The sequence below is a fragment of the Phalacrocorax aristotelis genome, chromosome 24 (assembly GCF_949628215.1).
Source record: "Phalacrocorax aristotelis chromosome 24, bGulAri2.1, whole genome shotgun sequence".
Taxonomy (NCBI): Eukaryota; Metazoa; Chordata; class Aves; order Suliformes; family Phalacrocoracidae; genus Phalacrocorax; species Phalacrocorax aristotelis.
The window spans coordinates 1,730,009-1,753,537 of NC_134299.1; the positions used below are offsets into that span (position 1 = coordinate 1,730,009).

Below are 23,529 nucleotides of genomic sequence, written 5' to 3' on the forward strand. Positions count from 1 at the left end.
ACCAGAAAGGTTGATCATGACAAGCACTTGATTTGTTCTGCAAGTGTGCTTTGGTCAGTCATTGCATTCAGAGAGGAACTGCATTCTGCAAAGGAGCGGGGCCAGGGAGCTGGCAAGGATTGCTCCCTTCCTCGCGTGGGGTGGGGGTTCCAGCGGGAGGGAAAGGAGGTAGTAAAGCAGGCAAACTGCTTGCCAAGCCAAGCACAGCATGTTAAAAAAAAAGCTTAAACAGTGGGAAACTGAGGAGTTCACACACACACCCCTTAAGAAATAATTATCCTCTTTGCCTCTTAGCAAAGAAAAAACCTGATTTGCAGAAAAATAAAGTAACTTTGAAGCTTTTATTACGGCAAGAATTATATGAACTACCTTCATCTGTTACTTTAAAGTAAGAGATAACAAAGTAATGAAAAAGTAGATCACTCCTACCCTGGGTACACCTCTTGGAGGATAAGGCATGCCATGTGAAAAGCCTCTGTGGTGGTAGTCTCTCGGTTCAGTTTCTGTCCTAGGAGGTGGTGACTGAAGTGACCTGAAATCCCGTTGATATGGACTGTGTGAGCATATAACCTTGACAGAATGACTATGCAGGCTATGAACCCAAGCACTTGAACCCGCTAGATGGATTTGTACTATCTTAGCACAGATCAAATGTCAGGAAGATAACATTTACCACAAATCTAACAAACATAACCCTTTTTCTGTTTAGGACTATGACAGCTTTATTTTGCCACTTTATACCAAAGGTGGGACCCAAAACCATAAAACCCATCACCAATGAACAGCAACAAACATAACGGTAAAAAGATAGTTCTGCTCCCTCAATTTAAGATGAATTTAGCTTTTCTGTCCCTGCCCAGGGCAAGCAGCATGCGTCACTTGATGCAGGGGCCTTTGCCTGCCACCCTGGGACGGGAATATGCCTCCATACTTTGGCATTGGCTTGTGTAAACCAACATCCAGGGACTACTTCGGAAGGGCAGAGAAGCAGGTAAAAAGGAGACCGTACTTACGAATGGCAGCGTGACATCAGCCTTCTAAACCATCGCTTCAGCCTGTCTCTTTTTGCAAATGCCAGAGCAGCAGCTATAAGGAGTGGGAGGACCAGGAAAAAAAATACCAGCAGCCCATTTCTCAGCGAGGTGTCTTTGTTTGATGGGGAGAAAATGACGGAGAAGAAAAGAAGTATTACATGGCGTTACCACCACTTGACTCATTGTAGCAGTGAATATTTGGTAGGATTGGTTCTACCACTATTTTCCATTTTTCATAGAAGAAAAAAATGAAGGAATCTAGTAAGACTGCATGATATATGCCCAAATATATTATTTTCTGATTACCTTTTCACAGGGATTGTCTGGTTAAAGATGAAAGGACTGTACGTGCCATCATACCCTGGGCTATAACAGCATATTGAATTACTAGATCAATACCTAATTTTTCTTCCACTACATTACTGTGAAGATCTTATGACCTCAACTGAAAGACAGAAAAATGGAGCTTCTGCCCTTTGGTCTGATCCTAAATCTTCCTCTTCTCCTGCCATTGTCTGCTGTAGGCAAGGAACTCAGGTTCTTAATTATATCTACATTTTTATATGCAGCAAATTTCTCCGCTGCAGGCTGTACAAAAAAAGCCTCTCCCTTTTTTTTGTCTGATGATTTGAGGCATCTGTCCATGCTTCAACGTGACTCTCCAGGCCGGTATTGCATCAACACAGTGTCCAGCTCCCCCCAAACCCACACCACCTTATGAAAAACAGTCAAGATCATTCTTGCAGCTCAAAGAAAGGACTACATCAACCCCATCCTTACATAATCCACATGGGCATTGCACAAGTTTTCTCCAAATTACGGCTTGGATTTGGCTTCCTATTTCATCTTCAGACTGTCAGTGAGAAAAGTAAGCTTCACAGCCTCTTTCAGTTTGCTCTGTCATGTGCACGAATCGTGCTCCCCTGCCCCAGGCACCATTTTCCCACTCTTACAGTCAGACATAGATACATATATCTTCCAAGTACAAAGACACATCATCTTGCCACATCAGGCGCTGACCTAGTACCTTTCCTGGGGGAAAAACTCTATGAAAAAACCCACAAAATTCTCTCCCCAACCCATCTTTTCTCTCCACAAAAAAAAGTGAACCCAAAGCCTGTCAACAATATAGTGTCACAAACCTCCGCATCTCCCTGTTTCCTTATCACGTATCTCTTCTATACCGTACGTTGTTCGGGGCAGGGACTAGGTTTGTATTTACTACCAAATAAAGCACACTGCCTGCACTCAAATAATTAAATGTTAATAAAATAGGGACTTGTCAACACGCGCTGCCCTAGCCCACCTCGGCCAGACGTTAGACCTGACGGCACTGCAGGCGCACACGCAGCTACCTGCGGATCCCAGAACAGGGCAGCTACTCCTCTCTGCCACCACTGCTAGAAGCAGCGAGTCCTTACGGACATGCGGATTCACACGCACGGATTTGAACCCACCACCTCAGCCAAATTTCACGTTTTGTTTGGATCTGAGAATGGAAGGGGGTTCAGTTCCCGCTTGGATACGGACAAGCCCAAGAAGATTTTGGTCCAAGGTGGCAGAAATCACCTGAAGGCAATTAAACCAGCCCAGTTTCTTTACAGATCCCCAGCAGCCCAACAGAGAAGTGCGACACCTTGAGCCCAACGCCTTAACTCGAATCGCTTGCAAATGAAACCCGGCGAAGGGCCGAAGAGCCGACCACTTCAGCCGTGTCAGAGCAATGAGGCACCTGTGCTCGGCCCAGCGCCAGCCTTAGCCAGACGGGCCCACAGCTCTGGAGTTGCCTCACAGCTACTTGCCGTTATAAGGAGGTCCACTGTCCAGACTTCCTCCGTAGCCTTTCGTGTCACAGTAAGGAGGGGCCCAGCCTGCTTCACAGTGACAGTTCCTGTTGTTATTGCACACCTGTATTTACACAGCGCAAACATCACAATAAGGCCTATTTAGTAACTTAAGTCCCGCCATATTTAAAAACACCACGCAGTAGCCACGACCGTCTATTCTGTCCCTTCCATATCACTGGGCCTGGAGAACTTTAACCACCAACTCCCACGTCAATTCTAAATAGTCCTTGGCCGGGCGTCTCAAGATTTCACATGACTGAGCGAGCACAGCGTTTTTCAGGGTGAGCTTCCAAAGATTAGCTATCCCAATGGCGTAAAGAGCCGGGTTTTTTTTTTTTTTTTTGCGAGATGCAGAGTTTCAAATTACATTAGTAACACTGGAACTGGGAATTATTCTTGCCTGGCAAAAAATATCATCTTAAGAGCTTTTGTCAGAGATTTTTTTCATACTGTTATTGGCTATCTTGCCCAGAAACATTTTATAGAGAGTTTTACTGTAAAACAAAACAGAAAAATTAAGTTACTATCCACCATTTTAAAACTTGCTCAACTTACATAACTTTGGTCCAATTTTTGCTGACTGCTAAAGGCACTTTTCTCATTAACAGTACGAAAAACCAGCTTTTTATAGCAAAAGCCATCCTTAAGAAACACACAGCTTCATTTTTTTATTAATCACTGCATCTAGCATCATGATTACTTTATTCCACATTATTTATATTCCACATTAGCTATTAACAGCTATTAGCTGTTAACAGAGAAGGGCAAAAGACTTCCTAAGTGAAAAAAAGACTAGTATATAGACACTATTGATTAAGCACAATTACAGTGTGCCTGGCTCAGGCTGGGACCTTTGATTAAAAAAAGCCTGTTTACAGATTTGCACAGCCGTTGGATTCTAAAAAACCTAATGTTCTCATAACAAAGATGTCAGAGGACCTTACAGCAATACTGTCAGTTAGATCAAAACTTGCAATGAACGCCAAGTCTGTAAGCTGACTATGAGTAGGAGCGGAGGCTCTTGCTCCACTTACCCCGTGTCCGTGGCACTGCCTCTCCACGTCACAGTCGTAGTTCAGGACGGAGGCACTCACACACTGGAAGTGCCTGCAGATCTAGGGGAATCGAGAGAGATGCACACTAACGAAATGAGACGGCATTTCACTGACCTACCCCTGCGCTCCCCAGCGCGCGGCTCTGCAGCCACTCTGTGCTCACTGACCACGAAGCAAGTCTCATACTCATACGTGATAAACCCAAACTCAACAGAAACACGTCTGTTCTAGTGAAGGCTTCTCAGCATGGGGTCTGAACTGTCACTGGAAGCCTTTTGTCTCTAGTCTGAATGTAAAGGAATAGCAATTATACTGTGCGCAGTAAGGACATGTGGAATGCACATTCCTCTACCGGGGCTAAGCTTCCAGGCTTTTCAGTTCAGTTTGATTTTAATTGAAGTTGTCTTAAAGGCCATTTGTGTGTGCCCAGCTCTTCCTGCTCATTGACAGAGCAAAGATTCTGGCTCTCAACAAACTTAATTTCTTTTGCTTCATCTATAAATGAAAGGCTCATTACATTTTTCACGCGCACACTGCGGTACTAGGCGGTGCGGGGAACCAACGCACTTGCTCGGTTTTGCATTAGCTACAGGCATCAAAAAATTTAATGGCCATAAATATTCATGAAACAACGCAGCTGAAAGTTTTATTGACATGAAAACCCCACATTATTACTTTAAGAAATAACTTTTTAATTGTTAATTACCTTTCCAGTATCACATTTGGTGCCTTCATTCACCATTCCTGGGTCTGGGACATCAGAGCCTAGCTGGAAATCTACACCCCAGCACATGGTGCCTCTAATGGGAGTTTGGATAATAGCAGGCTTAATTCCAAAAACAGGCATAGTTTTCACATTTTCACATTGCAGCTTCCCACACATGGCATTCCTACAACACCAACATACGAACACTGTAGTGACACTTGCATTTATTCTGAGAAAAAGACTATCGCATATTTGACATGATCTTTTCTTTCTACTGGAAGACACTACTTGAAAATAAAACTGAGGCAACTTGCCAAACAAAATTGAGATGGGCCTCATTTCAGTGCTGCAAGAGTATGGATTCATCCCTCCTTTCTGTTAGCTGTTGGGATCTTCACATTAAAGAAAACATGATGATTTGCTACTTGTTTTTCTGTACGTGAACACCTCAGGCTAAGAACAATCAACGACGGGAGATGTGGAACACACTCCCTGCCACAGCCCCATGTCTGAACGTGTGACGCGCAGATTCCCCCGAGGCCACCGAACACCGCACACATGGGAACCTGCAGCATGAGCCCCAAAGCTTCAAACCCAGCTATGGAAGAGCTGCCTCAACATTTAACTCTTGCCCATAATAGCTGAAATGAGTTTGAAGCCAGACAATCTAGAACAGAAGCCAACAAAACTCACAACTGCATAAGTGTGAGGTCTTTAAGTGCTAATAACAGCTTCATAAATTAGAAGAGAGCACATTTTTCTAAGCGAATTCATGGCGGTTTCAGAATGATGCATGCATGTCAATAAGGTTAGATTATGGGACAATGTGTCTCTCCCCAGTGCACCTGCTAAAACACCCCAAACTAATACTACAGCACCCGAATCAGGATTCTCAATGATACATTTAGGAACTTCTTGATGCACTGGGCTCAACTCACCAGCTGGAACATTTCTTGTAGTCATGGCCATGGAAACCACAGTTGCCAAATCTGTCACCCTTGGAATTCACTTCAGCAAAACAAATGTTGGGGGCTGCTTTGGCTTCTGCAAACAACAGCCCATCCCCCAGACAGAGGAACCAAGTTAAATAGGGACAGAAACACCTCGTATCATCATGTCTTCTTCACCCAGAGGAATTATCCTGCTACACACCTAGTATTTTCCAAGCAGCACAGAGAGCTTAAGAACTCGATCAGAACAATAAAGAGGTGAAAATGTCAGCACTATGAGGTTCCAAGTTTAAAAAGAGAGAGAAAAATAGTCACTTAACATTGATTCAGTTATACCATTTGATATTTCTTCATGGCTTCTTTACAGCTCTATACACCGGAAGCCCCACTGTAATAGGAACGAGCACTGCAAGAAAACTACTACTTGAATCACCAGCACTGCATTAAACGTAACAAAGGAAGAACGCGTGAAGGCTAAGCCATAACCACCACTATTTCAAATCCTTTGCCAAAGCCAGCTGGTCTTTGTTACAGGAAAACAAGTAAATATGTTTTAAACAAACTTAGCTACGTTTCCTAGAAAAATTGTAACACTGTGCTCTCCCTCACTTGAGCCAAAGATGTCCTGACACTGTGCGTCGTAGTACTGGCAAACGCCATTGTAACAGTAGGCTTCCTCGTTGTGGCACGGGTGACCATTCTGAACAGTGAAGTCTGGCTGGCAGAACTGGGACGTGCCGTTGCAGTACTCTGGAAGGTCACACTCGTTGTTACTTGCCCGACACTCGGTTCCTCCAGGAAGGAGCTAAAAAGAGACGGGAGGGTGAAACTGCATCAGAAAACAGGAACCTTAGAGCAGAGACAAACTGCACCCAACCCACAACATGCCCCAGAAAAAGGGCACTGGTCTGAAGCCCTCGGTGGGTGCTGTGTACATGCGTGACAATTCCCTCCCAGATGCACTGCTAGGCTAATGCCCTCCTCTTCTCGACCACCGAACAACACTTCCAAATATTACATTTGAGTCTCTTACCCGGCAGTTTTTACAGCAGTCGCCGTAAGCACATTCAGCACCCGATCGGAGTCTGCAAGTACCTGGCTCACAGCAAGGATCACTTTCACATTCCTGAAAATGGAAGTACTGTGAGTGTCAAGAAACCGCATGCTCTGCCACGCACAGTCCCCTCTCCAGCAAGGGGCACGCAAGGCTACCCTGGCAGCATTTGTAAAACACACAAGCTGCTAACCTTTGGTGAACCACAGTCACACTCCTCCCCAGCATCTACCAGCCTGTTCCCACAGTACGGGACGCTGTAGGTTTCATCAGGCCTGGGAACGTTGAGCAGGCAGCTTCCACCTTTGTTGAGAGTTAGCTTCTCAAAGTCTTCTGCACTGCAGCTGCTGAAGTTCCTCGATCCCCTGCAACGGAGAACACGAGCTTATCTTTAAGTCAGCCCACAAGCATCCCCTCGGTTTGTAGAGCAAGGGTAACATTGGCTTTCCCCATGAGCTGCAAGCATGACACAACTCCTTGCAAGCGTACTCTGGAGATGAAAGTAACCCACAAAAACTAAGCGCACGGGTCGGGAGTTTTGACCCTCAGAAAACGCCTTCCCTTTTCTGAGTTACTTACGACGCTCCAGAGCTCATGATGCAACTGCTTGCTCCACAGTGACAGACGCGTTCATCATCATGGTTCATCCCCAGGTTATGTCCCAGTTCGTGAGCCATAATTGATGCAAACATCTGTATACTGATTCTTCCAAACTGCACAAGAGCAAAACAGAAGAAGATCAGTGGACAGCTTATATTGAGAAAGTCGGCATTTACTTATGTGCCAAAAAGATGCTGCTGTCATTCTGCCTCTACATTAACAGGATCTCAGACCAACTGTGCCTGCTTTCCAACCAAGTGCATGTCATTTGCTCAGCAGTAAGAGCCCTTAGATAAACACACTTGGGACCCTACCTAACAACCTCTGCTCTCCAGTGCAGCTGCGGCTTTAACACAAAAACTAGAGCTCTCCGCACCAGCCCAAATCCCCTTAAATATACACACTCCGATTCCAGTACTTCTGTCACTAGTCCAGGGAAAGAAGATTGCTGGGATTGCCAGTTATCTGGCATCAGCAATTCAGTTCATTAACACTCTGCAATTTCACAGAAAGAGGGCAGTCAACCAGCACTGCTCTACGAGTTCGCAACTGCGGAGGTCAAGCAGGCACCAGAGGATGGATTTGAGAACACCTGCAGCTCCCACACACCTCTAAGGCAGGGGTGCTTAAAATGCCTGCAGAGAAATCCTGTCCCTTTTTCATGAGGGCTGCGCACTGGGGAGAGGGAAGGCTGAGCAGACGATGCAGAAGACTACGGAAAAACTGTAATCCAGATATCATGGAAGTACCAGAATTGGTTGGGGACCACATAAAAGCCCCCACTAAGCCACTTCAGCTTTGTTTTTGAAGGCTGTGCTCTTCCAGAAAGACTTCTGGAGTGCAAAACTCTTATCCTGATCACATTCGCAGTATCACTGAAGGTATCTCACCACATTAATGCCTCCTGCGTGGCTCTTGGAGCACACTGTTCCAACATAGGCCATTCCAGCTGTGCCACCAAACCCCTTCTTCCTGCAGTCATGGGGAGAAAAAGGAAAGGCAATCGCCCCGTCCGCACAGCCACACGATACTGCCAACAGTACAGCCCATCCCCACAGCCACTCGATACATCGCTCCTGCTTCTGGGGCACAAAATACTGCTTTTCTAGCTTTCCAAAACTAACAAAGGAGCACTGCTAGGTGCGCTGCTATTGACCGCAGGTACGAATGTACCAGTTCAGCTTTATCGTTCTGTTCATGGTTCTTGTATTCTTTTAAATTAAGACAGGAGTTTGCAGAGAATGTTATCCTCTTACACATCTTCCCTCTAACTATAAAGAGCTAAACGGTCCACCCTTATCATCATTTGTTTTAATCAGCTGTTAGCTGCCTTTCTACTATTGCTGAACTCCATAGATTTCTTTCCTTATCAACTTCCTTTTCATTACTATCTCATTTTGTTTCTACATAGTTCTTGAAGCTTAAGAGCAACAGCACAATGCAGCACATTTTACTTCATATAAGAGAATTTTTAAAATTAATATTTCTTCAGCCATTTCACCCTCATCACCTGAACGGAGCTGTTCTGCCTTGGAGGAGAGGCTCCCAGCTCCCGTGGGAAGGGGACCTGCTGCTTTGCACGAGGGCGGGCTGGGCTGTGCCCCATGCAAAGCAGCGCTCTCACCTCTGCCCTTTCTCATACCTCGGGCAGTGACTTCCTAAGGCTGCGCTATCTGCGGGAGTGGGAAGTGCACAGGGGCAGCATCCTGGAAGCGGGGCAGACACAACAGCTCAGGAAGCTCTGTGCTAGTGTAAGGCAGTAGGGATGGACAGATTAACGTCACGTGTCAAAACTCAAACCATGCAGGTAGCTTCTGGATACCACTGCAGAAACAACTTTTGTTCCATTAAAATGCAACACACTGCAGCAGGTTTGTGCTCATTTTCAAGTGGAAAAAGCCCTAGATCACAAGTGTAACTGTTGTACAACCCGACAAAGGATTATCTGAATGGAAGCTTTGTACAATACAACATATAACATTGCAGGATGTGCAGGACAGGAAAAAAACTGTTGTTTAGCAATATACCTGGCAGAGAGGACACCGAATTCAAGGACCACAGAAACCTTAAAAATGCTTATGTTGACTTGGAACGCTTTCACCAGTACGTACAACACAGCAGATCGCACTGGGCTCTCTGCTGACATACAACAGCTACTTCCGACGCTAGAGCACAGCTGAGCAGACAGGAATAGAATAAGCTGATTAGGAGTCAAAGGAGGGAACTGCAACTCACAGAACAAATTGGGCACTGTCATGTCTCCGGCGCAAAACAAGATTCTTCTCTCGCCACTGTACAAAGTTTGCCAGCACATCACCAGCACCCCCGTCTGTGCTAATTACGTTTTCATACTTCCAGATCTCCAGACCAACCAGCACAATGCGGATGTTCAACATGATGTACATCTGGGGAGGAAAAAGGAGGAGAAATATTTCAAAGACCTTCAGATAAGAACAAGTGGTCTGTCGTTATGTGTCTTATCGCAAGAATCTACTTTTTCTGTTTGGATTTGTTAGATTTTTGGGGTTTTTTTGTTTTGTTTTTTTTAAATTTAGAACACAATTCCAATCACCAGAATGCATTTTCCCTGCGATTCAGACCTTCATTAGCTACAGGATCAATGACAAAATCCACAACAGAAATAAAACGAAGTCTCAATCCTGACAAAAAGCATTGTCTGAAATAAGCAAGTGGAAAGATATGCTTTTTCTCTACCTTATGAATACTTAAGAATTGCAATAACTGCAACATTCTGTCCTGTCTCCCACTGTATGTAGTGCAGGTTGGAAGAGTTCCCTAAATTAGTTCTCAAGTATGATGACTGCAAATGACTTTAGAGGTGGAAAAGCTTTCATAGGGATGCATTCACCAAAGCCCACCGTCAACAAATACCGTCATCGCTTTGCAGCCCCTGCTCCTCTGGCACTCCTTCAGCACCACGTGCAGGCACAAGACCAAATTCTATCAGCCATCAACATGATGGCCGAGGGAACAGGTTTAGCTCCTGGCTTGATAAAACCCTTTATTTCATTCTCACCAAAGCGGTAACAGAACAGACTCCAAGGTGGAAGTTTACACAAGCAAACTGAGCTGCAGGGCTGCGGCACACAGCATCGCTCCCACTTACGCTCAGGGCAGCTCTAACTTACACTGTCGAGGAAGTTTGCCAGCTGCACCATGTGTTCTCTTACTTCTGTTTCACTCTTCCCAAAATCTTCAAACTGCAAGACCAAGAAACTTAGTCATGAAGAGATAAAGACAAGAGTTAGAAAAAGGAACAAAACATTTTAAGACTAGCACCATGAAAGACAATTTTGCCTGGCTCCAAACCTCCTGTCAGGAAGATGCTAACAAAGACAGCAGCATCTTCATCGCTATTGCTCAGCAGCCCAAGAGTCAAAAGAAAACAGCAAAGGCAGTTTTTGCTATGTGTTTTCCTTATGTTATTAGATTCCTGCTGATAGAAACTCTCTATGTCTGACAGTTCACTCATTTCCTGAAGAGCACTCTATTGAATGTGTTTACCCAGTTTTGGGTTAGCGTATTTGCATAACCTTGGCTAAAGTGTCAGTGTCTTCCAACGATCCGTTTGGGACTAATGAAGACTGAGGGCTTTTCGAGCCATCTCCTGGGGAGGAGGAAGGGAAAGCAACACATAGCCCCTACCTTTTCTTTATCCACAACTATGAACAGCTCCACGTATCTTGTTTGATGTAGGACCGCTCTCTTTCTCTGTGGAAAAAAGTTTTAGACAACTTCCATCTTATTAATTCGAGTGTAAACAAAAAAAATCACGATACCGCCATATTTCACTTGATACAACTAGTGGTTCGAGAGGCACACCCCAAGCACGCTGTGCCAAGAGGTGAACAAGCCAAAACCAAGAAGTGTAATCCAACGCAATGATAATTTCTTCGTGTTTTACAGTAAAATTCAGCTGCACAAAGATTTCCTGTGTTTCAAAAGCAAAGGGCCTTTTCATTTGTCACACAGGTTTCGTTGGAAAGACAGCGTACACTTTTATAAAGGAGAAGATGCTAACAAGCAAACGCCAACAACCTCGAAGCGCACCATGGTGTTTTTCATACTCCTGCTTCTACTGCAATCTTGTTCCTGTACGGCCAGTCATTAAAGGACAAGGGGGACCTTCACACCGAACTGTTATACCGATGGTTCGGAGGACGGAACAAACGACGCGATATTCTCCTGGCTTCTGATGCAATACTTTGTTAATGAGCCTCTCCAATGAGAGCAGTGTTCCTGCCCTTAAAATCCCCCAAAAGCTGTGCCCATGAATAATCTAACCGGCCACTCAACTCTCACTGCTGTGTGCAGAGGCAGAAGGAAATTGCAACCCTTTGTTGAAGCAACCGAGTTCTTCAGCGGCGTAGAAAGTCCTCTGAATCAGAAACCTTTAGGTATGTGTTAAACCCCGGGAAATCTGATAAGCTGCTTCCATATTCTTGGCTGAACACTCATAAAACGCATTATAGGGGACTCTGGAGCGAACAGTGGAGTACTTACTCGCAGTAGCTGAGTCATACTGGGATGGTGATTTTCCTCTGCATGTTCCCTTTCATGGTCCTCGGTGGTTACTCCACACGTCGTGGGCTCTTTCTTCACATTATCCAATCGATATAAAATGTGTTTAGAGCCAGAAGAGGAATCCATGGGCTCAATTCCATAGGTGATGTTGCCTATTGTCACCAAGCCCCTGAAATATAGTAGTGTGTGAGAAATTCCTGCATTAAGCACAGAGGATAGTTACCCAGATTTTTACACTAAAACAAAGGAACAATAATTCTTTGATAACTAAAGGAACGTCTACATCTTAGTCCTCGCAAAACAGCATGCTTCATGTCAAGCCTGAACGCAGCCTTTCACTGGATAGGGCCTTCACAAATACAGCAAATTAAACATTTTTGTAAGAGTCTGCAATGCCCAAGAAAATAAGTCACAGGCCTTAAGCAGACATCCTTTACTTCAATTACTGTTGACACTTTGGTGTCTGACACTGCACTGCAAAAAAAAAAAAAAAATCCAAGTCCCAAAAGATATGGAAATTAGCTCAAAGCAGAAAAAAAATCCAATCAAATTGATGTGCATAAGTGTTAGGGCCAACTCTAAAATTTGCAGGCGAGTGTTTGACTTTCCATTGTTGCACTATGCACAGTTCTTTGTAGTGACCATCTATACACATTAGGAAAATCAGCCAAAATTTGTGTCAAAGAACAACTTACTGTACTCTGATAACAAACTGCAACTTATTTAATAGTATTTCAAATATCTGTTAACTACATGAACAGAAGATACCACAGAAAGGCTGCACAAAGGCACACGCTATTGCAGCTTGGCCGCGGTCAGTGAATCCCCATCTGGCTGAACAGTAGTTAAAAAACAGAGCAAGAATTTTGTTTCAGGTTCAGCGAGCCGCGAGACTCACGTGACAACAGGGACACAAAAGACGAGCAGTGCTACCTGAGCCCCGAGCAAGTGCTGACAGCAACCGCAGAGTCCAGGGTCCCCTCCACGTACCCCTGATAATGGCAGTGATCCTACACGGGAAAACAATTGCCTTATTACACAGATATTCCACGCATACCTGCACACCCAGTGTGATCTCTGATTGTGTAATTGCTATGCCTGCTGCTGACCGGCAGCAGTTACAACTTGAGAACATAACATGCTTTAAGTCAAAATTTACCACGTGCCTTTTATCTAAGTCTATAGCTTCAAACATGCCCATAGCTCTACCACAAATTAACAGCGTTTCCTTCACTAACGTATGTTTCAAAATTTCCTTACCTGCCGTAGTACCACAAGGATTTATATATCGGAGCTAATCAAGACACCAGAAACACAGCACTCCAGCTGGAACCCTACCTCCCTATTCTGTAAAGCAGTTGCTCTTTGCAACTCAATGAGGCCAGCACTTGATGACACGTTTCTGTTTAAAATCCCACTCGCCCACTCAGTCATTCAGAGCTGGTGCTGCTGACACGTTATAGCTACCAGGTGAGCAGGGCTCAGGAGCATATTCTAGCAACTGGATTTCTTAAGTTGAATGTAAGCCGTCCTACTCATAAGTTCCATCCCTCACCCTGCCTCAAATATTTTGAGGCCAGACCCTCCCTACCAATTTGGGCCAAATCACCTTCTAGAAAGCAGTCCCGCGGAATGTCTGACTTGCACGTAACCTCTCTCCAGCAAGAAGAGGGGCAACACCTGCCACCCTCGCCAACAGGCACTGTGCTGCCGGAACCTCTCGGTTGCGCAGTGCTTCCCTCATCAGCCCCGACAAGAGAGAACACTTCTATTTTGTCCTCTGTACGCACACATTTTGGAAACTAGACAAAGACGCAGTACGGGGCAAACACACTCCATTTTCTCTGGCAAGTGTATTTTTGAACGTTATTACAGGGATCAGGTAGATTAATGTCGCCTGTTGTTTCAGCAAGGAACGTGGGAAGCACTGAAGACAGATCCTGCAGGGCCACTGTGACTTTCATGACCTCGTGCAGAAAAAGCATTTTTCCTCTTAGTCAATGACTCTGAACTAGGAAGTAAATGCTCAGTTGACTCAGGTGCTCTGTTTTCAAAAACACGATCCTAAGAATCACAGACATGGCTAACACTTCCCTTTGAAAGGAACAACGTTGATACAAAAGATGGCTGAAGCCATTAGAAATACTCTCATGCTTTTTGTGTCACACAAGCTGCTTTTTATTCTTATTCTACAGAACCAATTACATTTTCAGAGGCAACCTATCAGGCAGCCACTTGTACAGAGAGAGAGGGCTGCAACTGCTTTTTTAGTGGAATAACTCCAGTGCTATGCCGATAACATCCCTCTCAAAGGTCCTCCAGACTTGATCTTGTCCATCCCTTCTAGTAGTTCCCAAATTTCTGGACTGACGGAAGACTGTCAACCCTCAAAAATTCTTAGAGTCACTAACAGATGGCTTTGCACAACTGAAAAGGTGGGTCAGCAGCTCACCATTCATTTTGACTTGTGGACCAATCTGGAAGGCCACTGTGTGCAGAAGTAAAAGCTCTACATTCAGTCGCTAGACCACCCCAACTCTGTTCCGTGTCTTCTGGCCCCCATGAGAAGCCAAGCCTGTGTCCAGAAGCGATACCAACACTGCAGTGTGCTGTGTGACAGGGACAGCACCGCTCTCAGATGAGATACCCGACAGCTAAGAAGAGCATTTCCTTTCTAGCAAAGAGTAGCTTTTAATTAGAGAGCAATCACCTCCACATAAGAAAATACAGGTCTGTTACGAGCCCCAGGCTAGAGCCTCATCCAAAAATCGAGGCTCCTCTCCAGGAAGAGTGCAGTGTGTGCACGGGATTAGCCCAGTGAAAAATACACTATTATTTTGTTACACATGACTCCCTCATCTCGTAGATGCTCAATGTTCAAGTCACCTTCAGTAAAGGTATGGAAAGAAGGAAACCTACCTGGACATCTGGATATTCAGATTGCAACTTCCCCTCCTTATTATAGGTATAAACAGTGAAATCTTTGGGCAGCAGTTCTCTGTAAGGAAGGGGGAGAGGGAATACAAGAGGAATTTCATTCCATGACTATGACACTATAGCAGGGCAGTAAGATGATCCCCAAAGTGTCACAAATCAGTAAACTGCAATTAAATAAGGAAACATTCAAAAGGAAACCCCCCAAAATTAACTAAGAAATTGTGCACTTACACAGCAAAATCCAAGATACCAGAATGGTGGAACTGTTAATGAAATCAAATCAACCACCTCACCCCAGGGAAGTAAAACAAGCATCAAAACCCATTAAACTGTGCTAAAAGCTTGCTTTTGTGAGAATAATAAATACAAAAAAACCCCACCCCAAAAATACCACAAAACCGCATCACTCGGTCTGCATACGACTTCTCTTCCCCAGTTTTGGAAGGAAGTGCATTGGGAAAGTCTCCCACGATTCAGACTGCTGACCCGTAGTGGTAAATCCCTTGATGCGGCGTAGCGGAATTCCCATGTTTCTGAGGGTCAGGGGCTCGGCAAGCGGCAGCTAGAGATCCCCGGGAGCTTGTACACTTAGACAGTTCTGTCCCTTTTGTCTATTTTGAGGGCAGTTTTAGGAAGCAATAGCCTGACAAACGGTAACTTGCTGTTGCTGCAAGCAGCCCTTTAAAAATTAAACTCAAGACAGATGACATCTATCTTGTCTGGAAGGTATGGATATCAAGGCCTTGGATACAAAGTCAGCTTTGTCATTTATTAGTGTTCTTGTGCTACTGAGACCGGAAAAAAAAACCCTGAAACAATAAACAAAACCCAGAAGAAAGCAAAAATATTTACTCGAAATATAGTTCAGTTTATTTTTAGATGTGGATGGAGAGAGTCATTTCAGCGATTCCCCAGATCCCCTTTGAGCAAACTACTGCTTCCTTCACTGAAAGGGCATCACCAGGGTTGCTGGAGTTCAACAAAGCTCCTGGCTGATAGCCAATGCTGTGACTGCCTCCACTTTCACCCTCTTTGTCTGCAGATTTCACAGAGTTAGCGTGTAACTGCAATTCTCATAAAGGACCTCAAGAACCAGAACTTGCATGCTACCTGCCAGCTTGTTATTTGGACACAATAGATGGAATTTAATAATATAAAGAAATTCATCACTTACTTGTTCTTTTCTAGATGAATCGTGTATTCTTTTCCCTCTATCTCAATAGCATACGACACCTTGTCCTGAATATTAAAAAAAAGTTGCATTTTACTCATGTTAATGAAGAAAACATTGTTTGAAATCAACAAAAGTTTGGCAGAAAACAGTCTCTGTGAGCTCCATTACTGCTACGACTATAGCATTGAAATCACCACCCCGTAACTCAGGGCTACTCTGTATTGTCAGCCTTTTTAGATACAGCTGTAGTTGCTGGAGATGCAGCTCACACCAACAAAACTGAAACCCCCTCCTAGAGGGATGCAGAGCTCTGTGGATCTGAGCTGCCTCTCCCATCACGTTTCTGCTGGTACCCCAGCACCGGTCAGAGAAGCGGGTGTTTGCTGTGCTCCTGGCCGACTTCGCTGAGCCCACGAGACTCAGCAATGGGAAGCTGACCACCACCATCAGGCTTTGCTCCGGTTCCCGGACATCCAGCAGACTAAACGACTGCCATATCCACACGCTGAAACTGCCAGATACTGAGCTAATAAACTTCCCTTCTTACGTCTTGCTAGTTGCACCAGATCAGGAATAACCATGTGTGGGTGAGCCTGAAACCTATTTTATACTTGTCCCTACCTCCGGAACCTGGCACCCTTCCTGTTCAACTGGGGAAAAGTCCCATGAAGTAAGCTATTTCAAAATAGCTTTGTGGTTTTCTTACTCCTTGTTTCTAAGACTTCCACAGAAAAACTCTTAGTTGCAGCTGGAAAAGGACAGTACAGTTTTATTACCAAACATTCACAGTGAGCCAGTACCTACACAGCCTTATGCTAGCCAAGTGCTACGCACAGCACCCAGGGTCCTTAAATATTAAGTGGCTAAGCTGAATCGCCTGACCACTACATTAAATATCACAGGAGGAGTACTAGTCAATGACTGCAATAAGCTGCAAGGCATTTTTGTTAATATTAAATTCTGCCAATGTTCATAAGATTTGTGACTAAACACAGTTGGTCTAATCCAAATACTTTGAAGTGTCCAGTCTTTAGTTACATGTCTATGGCAGAATAACGTAGGCTGGAAAGTACCGCTGCAGGTTGTCTAATCCAACCCCCTGCTCAGAGCAGGGCCAGCTAGAGCGGGCCCAGGCTGCTCAGGGCCTCCTCCAGTCAGATTTTGAGCATCTCCCAGGATAATGACTCCACCACCTCTCCAAAACTCATTCCAGTGCTTAACAACCCTCATTATGCAACTTCTACACCCAGATGAAAAATCCATTGCAGCAACTTGTAACCTCTGGAGCAGGGAGGTATTCACCATAACCCAGCTAAAGGCAATGCTAGAGGTAACACCTGCTGTGAGGATGGACACTTGTTTGCTGCTAGAGGAGTCTGATAGTGTTTTGTGAGAATTTCAGGTCAGTTGTGGGTAGGCCTCATTAGGAAGTAGATACTAAACTGAAGGCACTTTTAAGACTGCCCAGTACCTGTACTGATGAGACATTGGAAGCCTCTCGCCGTTCTCTTCCTAACCTCTGCGGGATTACAACTTCATAGGAAGACAACAGAGAAACCTGCTGGAAACCTAGAAAGCAGAACAGAAACACTGGCTAAAGAAACAAAGCACTTGGGAGGATAAGGCACAAGGAAGAAAACACTATTTCAGGAAAAGCCCCTTCAGCAGGAAGGAGGCAGCCTGTGATTCCAGTTTGGGTCTCCAGCTTATTGCAGACCCCTGCAACTGGGCTGCTCAGAGTGGGGCTGCAGCACTGCACTGGGCAGATCCCTCTGCCACTGCATCGTTTCTTATCACAGATTAGCTCTACTTTTAAGAAGCAACATTGCACCATGTTGCCAGGGCACTGCACGTAACCCAAGTAGAAAAAGCCAAAGGCCCTGATGCACGCAGGAGAGCACAGAGCAAATCTCAGAGCAAAGCATGCTTGGATTGCCTGGTAAAAGGCACACAAACAACACACAAACAGCAGAGAAGACACCAAATTTTCCAGAATGTTTCAAGTTGAAAGCTTTGCATTCCAATGCCTGTCCTACAGGTATCTATCTCGCACACCACCACTTTTCATCAGCAGGAATCAGAGCGTTTAACAAAGCAGGTCAGCACAGAGAGAACTTGTTCAAGGACACACAGAAAGGCACCATCAAAGCCAGGTGTCCTGCGCTGCAAAGCTGCAGAACCGCAGCACCTCGACCATGCAGCCTCTCCAGACTAGCTCGCAGGGGCTCCAGCAGTTCCTGTGCTTCCTAATGGCACGGCAGCACAAAGCCAGCCCAGCAGAGCCCAGCGTGAGGTCCTCACCCTGCACATCACGGCCAGACATCTGACACAAGGCCAGTACTACTCATTATGTTCTTAGAGAGCTCTTAAGGACCTTATAAAAACAAGTGAAGGGAAACAAAGGCGTGTAACAGCGGCCTTTTGCAGATCACTATAAATGATTTGCATATGCAACATCAGCAGATCCTCTGATTGAACAACCACCAAACAAAAGTCTACAGTCAAAGTTCCCTTCATAAGGCGTCAGTTTTTGCAAGCGACTGTTCTGTATCGACTGTGTAAACAACCACAAACTGCACACGTAAATCACTCTTCCCATCAACAGCCTGCCTGTGCCTGGCTCGGGAGCCGCTCCGCCGGGACGCGGGCGGTTGGTCGCCCGGGATCGCAGGCAGGATTAAGAGCAACAGTTTTACTAGCTCATGGCAATGGAATCAGTGAGCTCACCAGGGGAGCCTGAGCTCCCCAACCCAAAGGTAAGGGGGAAGGCAACAGTTATCCTCCTTCCCACCGTTTAGCTCCAGAAATAACTGCCACAGATCTGGGGGGCATGAGGGGGAGTTTAGCTTCTGAGATCCCCCAAAACTCTCTGAGCAGAGCAAAGATGCTGCATTCGTTTAGAAACCTGCCACTTTGAGCACACCAAGGCTGCGTTTGTGCCTTCACGAGTTGCACAAAGACACTGAGCACTCGAAGCCTCTGCAGGAGGCCGGACCAGCCCCATCGTTTAGGAAACAGGCTAGAGCCTCTGTGCAGGCTTTAAATCCAGGGGTTCCCCCGAAAGCCTCCCCGAGCCAGCACTGCCAAGCTGCAGTGATGCTCAGACTCCTACAGGTGCTTTCGCAGCCTCTCCCATCCCCAGTGGGCGGCCGCGCAGCCTCAACGCTACGAATATCTCCTCAGGTCAGCATTTCAAACGGGCGTCCCCGTAAGCGACTGCCCAAGTGAAAAGCACGTCCATGTCTCTGCACTTTTTCCACCAATATCCCCAAAGAGGAAGCAAAAGCACTTAGATTGCTTTCAACTTCTCTGACATTACAGCACATATGGCCGTCCGTTTGGAGAACACGGATGAATTGCAGCGCACCTATTTGTAGCACAGCATTTTTGTCTCACAAACATAGGCAAAGCTATGCTGTTTCTCAAGAAATAGCACAGTACACATACTGCAGCAGAAGTTTCAATAATTACAGTGATCGTTGGAAAAAAGGTATAAAAAAAAGCAGAGGTAAACTTCCTGAAAATAGCCCTTATGCTCACAGGCTACAGAAAGTACAGTGTCAATACCTCCTTGGCCTGAAAACAGGGGAGGGAAGGGCTGCTTCCTTCCCTGGGATGAACCATCAAAAGTACATACTCGGACAAATCACTTCTCTACATTTGTCATTTCCAACCACACATTTCACTCGTATCCGGTCCCGAGCTCCCGCACGTCACTGCCCTGCACTTGTTACTTCCCCAAGGCCGTCCAGAAGTGCCTGTATTAGTGGGGGATGTGACACTGGGGCATCTGAACAGGGTTTTGGAGAGTCTCTTAGGACACCCTACAGAGACAGCAGGCCTCGGTTAATCTTTGCAGTGCTCAGAAAGCAGCGTGCCTCCCCAAAAGCAGCTTGGAAGCAGAAGACAAAAGAGTGAATCATCATATGAGGCTAGAAAAACTGGGAGGGATTTCTGGGAAGAGTGCAACTCTGAGAGGCTTCCTCTTTGAGAAATGGCACTAAAAGAGCACAATTCTCAACTCTCTGAATACTGACAGTCCTCCCCCCCCTTTCTGCTCTCCTTCCCTCCCTTCACGACCATCAGTTTGGGAGCTGGTTTCAGGTACAACGCCTTATTCTTCCCTTCATTGTGGGCAAAATTCATCAGTGGAAGAGGGGGTGTTTGTCTTGATTAACAAAGTGCTTCCTATCATGACAAGCTAAAATATAAGGGTAGGAAGGCACCACCTTGCTTTCTAGTGGAACCAAAAAGAGAGAAGCAGCCTTCGCATTAAAAGTTCAAACTTAATGCAAACAGCTTTCCCTTTAACTTTCAGTTCTCTTTCCTTTTCTGGCAAAAACATCCTTTACCCCCCCATGTTTCAGTACAAATCAAATTGACAACAAGCCTGCTGATGTACAGAAGAGGCAAGAGTTTGTTTTGTGGGATCCTCACCGGGACAAAACCGCTCCGCAGTGGTTGACAGCGCAGCACACCCCTCCACTGGCACCCCAGAACCCTCGCTTTATATAAAGAGCCTATTTCCATGCCGACTGCCCCATGCAACATTCCACACATCACTAACAACCCACAAAGAGGGCACCAGCCCAGTTAATCAAAAATCCAATGAAAGGGACAAGTGCAACGAAGCAGAAATTTGAACACGCAAAAGACAACCCTGCCCCTAAATCCTCCTCCTACAACGGCTGCTACTGGGGGACGGGCCTTTTGCCTTCCAAGAAACGCAAATCTTGAAAGGTATGTCCTTAATCCAGTAACACACTGGCCACCTCAAGTCCCACCCAGCACCCAGCACTCCTTCAAGTGACTGACACGTCCAGACCTTATCTCACCCAGGAAGAGAAACATACTCGGTCTGACCTAATTGGCACAGGGCGAAATTCTGTCGCCGCAGCCTAGATAAACACGAGGGTCTCACATGCTGTGAAGGCGTTATCAGGAATGTTCCTGCAACCACCATGGCAGTAAGATGCTACCCTCCGGTCAAGATGGTTACCATCCAGGAGAATTCATCCATAACCTTTCAGTACAAAGTAAAGGTGGTTTAATTCGTAGGAATTAAGGAAAGGCAGAAGTGGCAGCAAAAACCAAACCCAGATACGCCGCTGGATTCTGCAGAAGATGTTTGAAGATATTTATATCCTGTTTTCCTAAGACATGCCACTTTTTGTAGCTTTTTCTCCACCCCCTTTTGAGAAGCTTCATTGCAGTATAGTAAGTATGGTTCTCAAACACAGCAGTTTGCAATAAATTTTTCACTAACTTGCAGGCCTTCTTGTACCCCAGAGCTTCCTGCCACCGGCCAAGGCTGCTGAGTTGCGCTACACGTCACCACTCAGAACATGCCTCTTACCACTCATTCTTGTGTGTAACGCCAGTTGAGACTGTATTTCCAAGGAGAAAAACACAATTGCATCCACTATATTTATCTTCTCTCATTACAGACTGCCTTTAATTACCAAGCATCGGAGGCAACCAGGAAGGCGTGAATCATCACCTCCTCCCCGCCCCAAATCCACAGGAGGAATTTTGTGCATGTTCCACAGCGTGCGGGAGCTTGAAAACCATCGGAACGTGCCAGAGCCGTTACAGCTCCGCAGACGCTGAGGTAAGCTGTTAGGCTGTCCAGTCCCCGACAGGTAAGATCTATATTCAGCATAAGTCCTGCATCTCCTGCCTTCACAGACCTTGGCACGCCTGCAGATCCTTGGCTTAGTTACAGAAACACAGCTACATCCACCCACACTAAACATTTCACCCCAATGATCACCCTTCTCTTACTGTAACTCTTTATCAAGCCTACTAAAGTGAGGTCCGAGACTGTCTCTTCAATGGAAACAAAAAAAAAAAAGGAAAGTTCAGACTGTAGCCTGTTACACCACCGAACAAACTCACTTCATAAAAACAAACTCATCAGCATGTGACCAGCGCAGCAGCCCAGGCTGCAGCCAGACGCTAACAAGGAACGTGCAGAAAACCACCCTTCCCACACCGAGGAGGAAGACTGCACTCGTGGAGACAAGGCTCAGAACCGTCCCGCCTGCAGCATCGCAGGGTCCAGCAGCAGCTGCGGGCTTGATTTCTGCTCTGACCACCACTTCTGAATCCCTCACTGCTTTCAGCATCACAAGTGACACCAAAAAGCATCATTCTGTACGATATGCAGAACACTAAAATTCCTCTGGTACTACCCAAATGTGCCCACAGCTGTCTGCCAGTGACACTCAGAGAGAGGACACCCAGTATGACCGTTTACTTGCATTCACCTACTTTAACACACTGAATCCCTGAGCAAGAGCAGAAAGTTTCCTGTTGAGCCAGGAGAAAAACCAGCGCCACGGAGAAGTAAGGCATTGCTAACACTCTCTTCAGATTTATGCCGTGCCTGCATCCACCCTGGCAACCTTCAGCAGTTTTACTCTAAACGCTTGACCAAAACTGTATTAAATCTAGAGCAGCAGTTAGCAGCATGAGCGTTAATCTTCTGAGCTGTGCGCGTCTGAGTCAAAAGACGTACATTGCTAAAGCATTAAATACACAAAGTCATTAAATTAACCAGTTATAATCTATTACAATTACTAGATGAGGTCAGCTGCACCAGCCATTCGACATTAGGCAGCAGACTGCTCACTAGAAGCTGTGCTGAAAGCTTTACACAGCCATCTAGTCCATCACTGGGTCCCAGGTAGGATCAGTTCCACACAAAGCGTCTCCAACAAGCATCCCTGACATCCGAGAGACTTCCCTTGCTGTGGTTTAAGCCGTATCTCTAACCCCCAAAGGCGGGGGACAGTTTACTCCCCTTCTGTCTGGTTGCAAATTTTTAGATTTTCAAAGTGTGCTGTCACACTCACCTCTCCCTCAGCTAAGTAAAGGCCAATATTCAATATTCCCCTGTGGACCCTATTTCTTAGACCTCTGACCGTTCACGTTAGGCTCTACTGGCTCTACTCTCCAGTTAGACAGTACCTATCCTGAGAAAGGACCCGAAACAAGACAACAGTCCAGTGAGGCCTCACACGTACCAAGGTTCATGTGCTTTGTGTGTTTACGTATCTCCACAGGTTAATCTTTCTTCACAACAGATGGCACGGCTGATTCACTTGTCATTTCACCTCCTCCAACACTCATTTCCTTTCCTGCGAACATGCTCACATGCTCCCGCACCCCATTTTTCACCCTCTCGTACTTGTGCAGACAATTATTTCCACCTTGGCAGAACACCTTGTACCCACCCTTCCAAAGCTGCATCCTTCTGCCAGATATTTCGTGTGTCCACGTTACTGGGATTGCTGATCCTTTAAGGAGCCTGAATGCTATCTGACCAGAAGGGTATCAGCCACAAATTCAGTTCCACATGCCTTCTCTGTATCCCTTTATCAAAATCTTAAAGGACTTTGCCAAGCAGTATTTGTCTGAGGAGAAACTTCCTCGAACTGGCTCACAGATGTCCTTCCAGAATGACATGTCACCACCGATTACTTCTTCGGTGCGTTTCTGCAATCGATTACATACTAGGAGAAGCATCTTCAGGTACAGTTGACCTTTCTGCTATGATGACAGCTGTAGTAAAGTTTACTCTTTGGATTACTGGAAACAAAAACGTCCTTCACTTTCACTATGT

At 45.6% G+C, this 23,529-nt stretch overlaps 1 protein-coding gene across 1 annotated transcript in view; it reads right to left on the reverse strand.

Moving 5' to 3' along the window:
- The window catches only part of LOC142048091 (disintegrin and metalloproteinase domain-containing protein 9-like), a 31,572-nt gene that overhangs the window by 4,355 nt on the left and 3,688 nt on the right, over window positions 1–23,529 (reverse strand). Inside the window, exons 2-20 of the mRNA XM_075074648.1 lie at window positions 17,374–17,471; window positions 15,903–15,967; window positions 14,711–14,789; window positions 12,725–12,801; window positions 11,771–11,960; window positions 10,913–10,978; window positions 10,396–10,467; window positions 9,482–9,651; window positions 8,137–8,218; window positions 7,226–7,359; window positions 6,840–7,011; window positions 6,626–6,718; window positions 6,202–6,397; window positions 5,581–5,686; window positions 4,643–4,826; window positions 3,916–3,996; window positions 2,837–2,942; window positions 1,014–1,146; window positions 430–532 (exon numbers count right to left, since the gene is read on the reverse strand). Of these exons, the coding sequence (XP_074930749.1) occupies window positions 430–532; window positions 1,014–1,146; window positions 2,837–2,942; window positions 3,916–3,996; window positions 4,643–4,826; window positions 5,581–5,686; window positions 6,202–6,397; window positions 6,626–6,718; window positions 6,840–7,011; window positions 7,226–7,359; window positions 8,137–8,218; window positions 9,482–9,651; window positions 10,396–10,467; window positions 10,913–10,978; window positions 11,771–11,960; window positions 12,725–12,801; window positions 14,711–14,789; window positions 15,903–15,967; window positions 17,374–17,471 (2,207 nt within the window). The remainder of the gene's footprint in view (window positions 1–429; window positions 533–1,013; window positions 1,147–2,836; window positions 2,943–3,915; window positions 3,997–4,642; window positions 4,827–5,580; window positions 5,687–6,201; window positions 6,398–6,625; window positions 6,719–6,839; window positions 7,012–7,225; window positions 7,360–8,136; window positions 8,219–9,481; window positions 9,652–10,395; window positions 10,468–10,912; window positions 10,979–11,770; window positions 11,961–12,724; window positions 12,802–14,710; window positions 14,790–15,902; window positions 15,968–17,373; window positions 17,472–23,529) is intronic.